Consider the following 8,674-nt stretch of genomic DNA (forward strand, 5'->3'; position numbering starts at 1 on the left):
CACCTCCACTGACAGCCTCCAGCCCTCCTGCCGGAGGGGGCAGCGAGCATCATCCCGACCCACGTTCTCCGGCCCGATGTGACTCCGCCAGCCTGCCATACCTGCTGCCCACCATCGCTCTTGCAGCTGCGCAGACCCGGGCTGCTCCATTGCTCCTTGCAAGGAAGCCCCTCCACACCTCTTCAATCGGGAAACGCTTCCATCTGTGGGGACACCCTAACCACACACAGCAGCGAGGCAGAGGTGGGCAACAGGTTTATACAGCAGCATGGAAGCGCTTTCTTTTCTTTGGTTCCTCTCCTACAGGGTTCTAACACTGCATCCACTTTTCCCCGACTGCTGCTATGTTCCCAGCCCAGTACTCAGCAAGGATCATAAGGGACAGTCCTTCCTCCCACGAGGTCACGGCCAGCTCGGAGCCCACCTGCTCATCCGCCAAGCAAGGACAGTTTTCCCACAGGTACAACCCCACCTGCACTCAGGTGACTGCTAGCCAAGCAGCAAGGATCAAGGACCAAGGCAAGGAGCAAACAGGGAAAACTATGGCACGGTCAGAACTGCGATCATTCCTTCAAGTGGAGAAGCATCCAGGAACAACCCACAATTTGGACAACCTGGCGAGTACTGGCTCTGCTTGGGGCACATCTAAACAAACCAACACCGCCACAGCACAGTGCGTGACCCAGAACAGCCCAGCACCACCCTCAAACCAGAGAAAGCACCGCACCAACGGCAGGCTGGGAAGACTTCACCCCTCACAAAGGGACCTTCACCAGTCTCACAGTACTGCCATGCCAAACCAGTTTTATCTCAAGCTTGATTCCATCATCACTTGTACCACAGACAGTAACCACCAACGTTTAATTAGCATGTTTATTCAAACACAAGTTACATGAAACCCTTCAAGAAATGTATCACAACTAGGCCTCCACATATCATGTTTTTTCACTTAGCTTGTCTACAAGACATACTGTGACAAAACAGCACAATCAGACTAATTGAACAGTTATGGCAGAGAATTGCATGTGATGCAAAAACAGTTTAAGAGCAAAGACCACACACAGAACGTATTACTGGATTACAGCCCAGCATGGATCATTCAGAAAGCGACAGGAGGAAGAAATTTTCTCCAACAGGACACAAATATACTGCATCATTAGTATACATTTCGCATTAATACCCATAATTATTAAAAAATTGAAAAACATTAACTTCAAATATTACTTGGCTAGCCACTATACCTATAAGGTAAAGCCATAAATGAACTAACTCTTCTGAGGAGGTGGAAAAACACTAAAGTCTCTAGAATCAACTAGAGCCCAATTCAGCAAACTACTTACACGTGTGCTTAGGTCCTACTGACGCTAGCGGGGCTTACACACATTTAAGTACTAGAATCAACATGGAGAGATTTCTAGCATGCATCAACAGTTAAGCACATGCCAAATACTTCCACTGAATCAGGATCATATTCTTTAAAGTATAAAGTTATATACACACACGCTACAGAAGTCATAATCTTTCCCCCTCAATCCACTGTCCCATCAAAAACAAAACAAAAAAAAGATAAACCTTTACTGGGTATGTCAAAAACTGATACAGTCCCCTGAAGAAGCATGGCTGTTCGTGTTTTAGTAACAGCTCCAAAAGCACGCACAAATTGGTGCTAGGGACAACCTTAACTGTCCTTTCAGTCTTCCAAAAGATCAGAATTTACCCTACATGCACCAGTGCAGTATTAAAATTCTATATGCAATTTGCAAGTTCAAGATCAAGTAACTTGTTTCTTCAGTTCATGCCACAACCAACCGATTCAATCCAAGCGACCAACAGACTTGTAAGACCTATACAGCTGTACAACAATACCAGTGACTATACACAATCCTGCACAAGATACTGGAAGAAAGCTACAAAGTTACATAAATAAATGTTCAACTTCAAAAATATTTAATTTCTTTTGCACTTAGTATTAAGTGTTTTTAGAAACACAAACAAAAAAAACCTCTGCAATGTTGATGCGCATCAGCCCTCTCAACAAGATTTCCTGCAGAACTGTCCTCCAGAAGTTATCCGTATGGCTGTTTAAACAAAATCAGTCTTGCCGTAGCTATGAAATCCAGGTATCCAGGCAAATGTTCCATGTACTTGGGAATAAAACATTCCCGTTTGCTCAGAGGAATGATTGCTGGGTTTTGGGGTGGTGATTTTTTTGGATTTTTTTTTTTTTTTTTTTACTCTCATATAACCCACTATACAATAGTGAACAAAATACTTTTGTTTCATAGAAACAACTAACATTTGCCCACGGCGGGCAAATGGTCTATTTACAGATACATTAGGACTGCCTGACTGACAGTGAGTGTGAGGTGCTGAACTCCAAGAAACACGGAGCCTAGAAAGGCGACACCCTCTGCTGAATCGCCTTCCCTTTTAGGATACGTCTTATCTGGAGAAGAGAAAGACACACACACATCAGTATTCATCATCCTGAAGCAAGAGACAAGCTGACAGAAGAAACCCTAGACCCAGTTCTGCAATCCTCATTTATCTGAGCCTGGGTTCTGGGCTCGGTCACACCAGGATTGACCCAGTTTTGCAGCATTTGAACCAATGAAAGGCAACAGAATTACTCAGTTGCTTAAGTTATTTAGCTTCTGAGGTCCAGAGTCACTTTTTTCCATCATGAATTCCAACAGCTCCCAGGTAAAAGGGATTTTCTTCATTTGTTGTTTAGGCCTAACAACGAATTACACCATTACTAATTATGACAAGAGCAACAGAAGCATGATCTCAGGCCCATATAAAGATGAACAAGAGAAGGGATGCCATCTCCAGAATGTTAAAAGGTTACAAAGATAAAACCTGTCTTCACAGAAAAAAAAAAAGGACTTTTGAGTGGAAAAAATAAAAGCTATGAGCAAAACCTGTAATTTCAGGTCTTTGTATATTCTGCCCGATCCTGACACTAAAAACCAAAGTTCCCTGAATAAAATGGCATTTGCTAAATCTTTTCCTTAAAAAGCTGCAACTCAAAACCCCAAAGAAACTTCTGGAAAGGAATAAGGCTTTTGCATGGATGGGAGCAGAGGGGACCGTTGGGTGTTGGTTTTTTACCTGCTCTCCTACAAGGCCATCGGGAACCAGGTGAACCGGCTGCTCATTCTCCAGGTTTCTGGCACTGGGATCGGCTCCCTTGCGCATCAGCAGGCGCACCGCGTCCAGCTGGCTCACCCGGTACTGCAGGCTGGCAGCCACGTGGAGTGCCGTGTTGCCGTTGTAAGCCTGGAGAAGACCAAGTAACTCCATGAGGAGAAGGCAGGGACATGGGTCCCAGGACACTGCGGTGCCACACGTGCGCACATCCCAGATTACATCTGCATTCCAGGGGAAAAAATCAGCATACCTTTGCGTTAACGAAAGAGAGGCAGTTGGGCAGCTCCAAAAAGAGACGAATGAGCTCTAGGTTTGCTTCTTCTGCTGCCAAATGCAAAGCTGAGCGACCGCTTTTGCGATCCTGTGGAAGAAAGGAAGGGTTAAGTCTTCCCTGCAGGTGCTTCACCTACCCAGGGTGAACACGCAGACAAATAAAACAGAAAGCAGAGTAGCTGCACAGTGTTGCACACACACGCTTGCACAATTCACTAACAGTCTCCACATACACTGTAATATGAATTACCTAATGAACAGTGGGGACCAGACCTCATTTGGCAGTAAGCTCGCATAGTCAAGGTATCAAATGTTCTATTGAGTAATGGTCTGGCCCAGCACAGACCTAAACTGGACAGGTAAGCTCTTTTTAATTAAAATCAGCAGTTCCAGAACAAGGTATCATCAGCACTCTATTACTACAGATCCCTCAGAGCGCTCCAAACATATCCTTACTTTTAAGGCAGAACCAGCTGCAGCCAGCACAGAATCATTCTTAATCCAGAAATTAGACTGTCACCTCCCTTCTTTCCCCAGGGTTCATTTGCATTGATGATACCTTGCTCTGAATAAATGCAACATTCTCCTTCCACTTGGGTAAATTAGGCTGTGGGGAAGCTTTAAAATTAGTCTGCTTCCTTTGTAATAAAGTTGAAATGTGGTGTGGGAGAAAGGGACACGTTCTGCTTCCACATTCTCTCTGGATCCGACACTTCAGATGAAGCCATTGTACTCACTTTCGCTTCAACAGAGGCTCCCATTTGTATCAGAGTCTTGATGGTTTCCACCAGGCTCTTGTTTCTCAGCAGAAGTTCCTGGACCTCAGGGGAGTGAGGTGGCTGACTGTTCTGCAGCTCGTGCAGCACAGCGTTGTGGGCCAGAACAGCACAGTGCAATGCTGTCAAACCTTAATGTTAAAAAGAAAAAAAAAAAATCATTAATGAACAAACGGAATACAGATACTGGCCAGCTGCTTGTTTCAGAGGATGGGTAAAGGAGCTTCTGCCCCCACCGAGCCCAGGGACAATTCCTTGTTTGTTAGTCACAGCAGCTGCTCACCACCAGGAGTTCAGCAGCAGCCTGGTGCGAGTTCTCAGCCAGTAGATAATGAAAGAATCAATTTCTATCAATTTCTAACTTTAACCTCCCCGAAAACTTAGGTTAGGAAGAGCTGTTACATGGCAAAGAGGTTCAATTAAAACAGTTCTCTGGTGCCAGAGATCCTGGCTGCTGTGTGCACCCACGTACCGCTGGCACTCAAATGTTTTAAAAACAATAGCCAATTACTACCCACACTCTCTGTGCCAAACACAGCAATCGCATGTGGAGGAAGAGGTCCCGAGAGGCACGGAATAACCGTGCTTTAACTGACAGATATGCCAATTGTAATGTAATTTCAATTGTAATTGTAAATTTCAGCCTGGCAAAGATACACTCCATTTTATTGCATCTCAACCCAGGATAACATTCACATCAGCAGCTATAAAAATAACATCCGCTAACTCTGTAAATTATAAACTCTTAACTACTCACCATCGTAGTTTGTTGCCTCAAGGTCCACATACTGATTGCTTCCCATAGCTCCCTTTTGGATCGCCTACAAAAGTGGGAACAGGTTTGCATTTAGATCTTACCCAAACCACATGCTGCTTCCTCAAGCCAAGTACAGTCGTAGTGCAGCAAAGCTGCAATAAGCAGTGGCATTTGGAACAGACTTTTTTTTTCCCCCTAGTGAGAGCCTTTATGTGAGACTCGGTCTCACCATAATCCATTACTGTTAAGGACCCCCAGAGACACTCACAAGGCTACACAGAGGGAACGACACAGGGAGGAGCAATGCTTTCGGAGTTCCCCAAGACAACCAGTACAAACTACTAGCGTTAACGACCAGGGCAGAGCTCCACCTGCCCAGTTCTTACCTGAAGGACCTGGGCATGTCCCTTCTCAGCGCAAACATGCAACGGCGTTCTACCCCAGCAGTCTGTGGTGTTGACTTGAGCCCCCAAGCTAACCAAGTCCTGCACAATGAGATGTTGATTGGCAGCCACAGCAACCTGGAAAGCACTCTGCAAACATCGAAAAGAAAATCTGAACTGTTAGTCATCTGATCTCTAACAGGAAAGAGCAATGCCAACAAATAAAAAAGCCTAGCTACCTGGCATTATTGAAGCAGCGATTATGAATACCAGGAAGCCAGGACAAATGAGGCAGAGCACGTAGTCTTACCAGCTCAAAGTGATCCCAAGTAGTATTAATAGCTCAAGGTTAATATTAGTATGCAGGCTAAATCCCAGGGTTAATATTAAATGAGCACTTCACCAAGTCTTCCTCGAGGTCCAGACGTGCAGCAGCACTCGGGTGCGCAAAGCAGGTGCACAGCCCTGAGACCCTCACCTGGCCATTGTGCTCCTTGATGTCCAGCATGTGCAGGGCTGCCATCTTCCTCGCAAGAACGTAGGAGAGCGCCCGGCGGCCCTGGGCAACGGCGATGTGAAGGAAGCTGCAGGGAAGAGGGGAAACCGGAGTTACCCCACCAGGTGACCTGCGGCTCGAGCGGCTGCGGAGACCCACACGCAGGAGGGGTGCTGTATGCCAGCCCCAGTCCTGCTCCGCGTGGCAGATGAGAACACAGGCACCTGCTCCCCAGGGCAACACAGAGCATATGAATTAGAACCTTTTTCTCCCCATCTACTAGACAAAAGCCTAACGATAAGTACCTGAAATTAAGACAATATCAACACCTTATCTACCCAGAGTGCTGCAACCCACACATTGCAGCCCATCAGCAAGGCCACACATTTCACCTCGTTAGCAGAACTACCATGCTGGTGAAACAAACCCAGCCAACAAGCTGCCTTCATTACATTTGGGTCCACCAAAACCCAGACAGAAACACTCCCCAACCGTTCGCATCAGAAACACCATGACGAACAGCACTCACGTGTCACCATCCGAGTCTTTTGCGAGGAACTGGTCTTGAGAGATGTTTGCCAGTTTGTTTTCCTCCTGTTCCACTTGCCACTGAAAAAACGACTTGCCCAGCTGAGTCGTGCTTCTGGCGACGTTTTGGTCAGGTAGAGACACATTCAAAGCAGCCAAAGAGACGCTGCGCTCCAGACTACCACAGACGTTACCAGAAAGCAAGCTGAAGCCTGGAGCATGGTGGGCGACCTCAGCCTGTGGGTGGGCGCCGGCCAGTGGCTGGAGGGGAGCGGAGATGCCCTCCGAGCCCTCGGAGTCGTTCAAGAGGGAGGAGAAGCTCTGCGGCGGGCAGTACTGCAATTCATGGCTCTCAAAGGTGCTCTGCTGGTAGCCAGGAGACTGGTCACTGGTGGCAAACGGCCTGTACTCCAGCGAGGCGTCTGGGGGATAGCTCTGTGACAAGTCTGGGGTCTGGGAGGGAGGGAACTGGTAATGCTGCGGCGGCTCCAGCATCTGCTGGGAGGTGTGATCTTGGAACGCTTGGTACTTCTGGGACGGCGAGAAAGCCTGCGTCCCCGGGCTGTCCTGGTACTGCTCGCCGGGAGAGCCATGACTGGAGACAGTGTGCAGCCAGCTGACCTGCACCGTGTTCAGAGACACGGGGCTCGACTCGTTCTTGATGTTTATAATGCTCTGAAGCAGATCGGAATTGCTCTCATGTTTTGCATCATTTTTATGAGTCTCCTCCACGTTATCCATAGAGGTTGGTGTCTGGGGTGGTGTCTGTCGGGGGGGGGGGGGTGGGGGGTGGGGAGGGGAGACAAAGCAAAAACAAAACAAGAAAAATCAAAACAAGCCCCAGAAAGCGTGAGGTATAATTGTATCTGGTAGTTTCTGATCACACAAAGCAAACTGCAAAATAAAGGCAGAGGAAAAATTACTACAAGCATACCAGGAGGTGTGGGTGAACATTAGCTTGGCGCTTGAAAGAAGGTCCATCAGAAAGCAGCTCGGGAGCCTTCCTTTTGCCACTGTGACCGAGTATGCTCTTCAGCTCTGCTAAGAGGAAAATACAGCTGGAATACATCTGGCGCTAACCCTTACGGTTCACTTTCAAAATATTACTGCAAGGAATTTAAAAAATAAAAGGGGGGGGAAGCATTTTTTACCTGTGTACTGCTCGTAGTTTGCCAGTCCTCCCTGTGCCTTTTGAGGAAAGCCCAGATTATCCCGTCATTATAGTGTCATTTCAGGAAAAAAGCAAAACAAAATGCAAAAGCACAAGGGAAGCAGCAGCGACTCGCTGCTGTAAACAGCCCACGTACCCGAGAGCAGTTCCAGTACAGGACTGTCTAATGCAGATTTAGTTGCTTGCAATTAAGGTTAGAAAAATGGAAAGACTTTATGGAGTGAAATGCAAAGCGCTGTTTTTCTCGGGCTTTTCAAGCCGCTTTTACCCGGCTGCTCACCGCCCTCCCGCCCCCCCCCCCGCAGCCCCCCGCCGGGATGCCCCCCCGGGAAGCTCGGAGTCCCCTCTCGGAACGCGCGTCCCCAGGCAGAGCCAGACCCCCCGCGCCCCCGGGACACCGATTTTCCCCCTTTCCCCCCATCCCCCGGCGGGGCCGGCCCTCGCCCCGCGGGAGCCGAGCGGGGACGCGGCGGGCCGGGCCACTGACGCGGGGGTCCCCGCGGCCCCGCGCTCTGCCCCAGCGCCCCCCCGGACGCCCCCCCCGGTCACCTTGCCGTCCTCGGCGGGCGGCGCGGGCAGCTGCCGGCAGCTCCTGAAGTGCAGCAGCAGCTCCTTCACCGAGTTCTTCACGCGTACGCCCTGGAAGGGGCCGCGGTGCTGCTTGCCCCCCGCCATGTGCGCCTCACCTGCGGGGACACGGCCGGCGCCCGCTGTCACCCCCGCCGCTCCGGCGGGCGGAGCGGGACCGGGAGCGGGACGGGCGGGAGGGGGGGGGGGTCCCGCGGGGCTGGGGACACCCCGGCGCCGCCCCGCCACCCCCGCCCGGCGCGGAGCCCCCGCGGGCCGCGGACACGCCGTACCTTGCAGCGCGGGGCGGGCGCCGGCCCGGGGGTCCCTCCGGCCGCCGCCGCGGCTGCTCACCGAGAGGTCCGAGTCGGAGCCCGGCGAGCCCGGGGCGGAGTGGGCCGGCGAGCAGCTGCCCTCGCTGGAGTGGGGCGAGGCCCCGTAGAAGTACGCGAGGTTGATGGGGCTGCTGAGCGCGCCGCCGTCGCCGCCATCGGGCGCCGCGTCCCGGCTGCTCTCCACGATCATGGCGGGGCGGCGGCGGGCGGCGGCGGGACCGGCCAGGGCTGGCGG

General features: G+C 50.4%; 1 protein-coding gene across 3 annotated transcripts; it reads right to left on the minus strand.

The window, feature by feature from the left end:
* Nucleotides 1-859: 859 nt before the first annotated feature.
* NFKBIZ (NFKB inhibitor zeta) lies at nt 860-8,674 on the minus strand. 3 transcript variants are annotated; one of them, XM_040583144.1, is made up of 12 exons: nt 8,398-8,674; nt 8,087-8,223; nt 7,518-7,554; nt 7,301-7,404; nt 6,368-7,131; nt 5,821-5,926; nt 5,346-5,492; nt 4,960-5,023; nt 4,164-4,333; nt 3,404-3,514; nt 3,115-3,282; nt 860-2,446 (listed from the first exon to the last, which is right to left on the minus strand). In XM_040583144.1, the coding sequence occupies exons 1-12, from the start codon at nt 8,627-8,629 to the stop codon at nt 2,393-2,395; spliced, it is 2,094 nt and encodes a 697-aa protein (XP_040439078.1). In that variant the 5' UTR covers nt 8,630-8,674; the 3' UTR covers nt 860-2,392. The 3 variants fall into 3 exon arrangements, with proteins under 3 accessions (XP_040439078.1, XP_040439077.1, XP_040439079.1); XM_040583143.1 differs by having other exon boundaries at nt 7,301-7,407; XM_040583145.1 differs by having other exon boundaries at nt 7,301-7,407; nt 8,459-8,532.

This window comes from Falco naumanni, chromosome 2, assembly GCF_017639655.2.
Source record: "Falco naumanni isolate bFalNau1 chromosome 2, bFalNau1.pat, whole genome shotgun sequence".
NCBI classification, from domain to species: Eukaryota; Metazoa; Chordata; class Aves; order Falconiformes; family Falconidae; genus Falco; species Falco naumanni.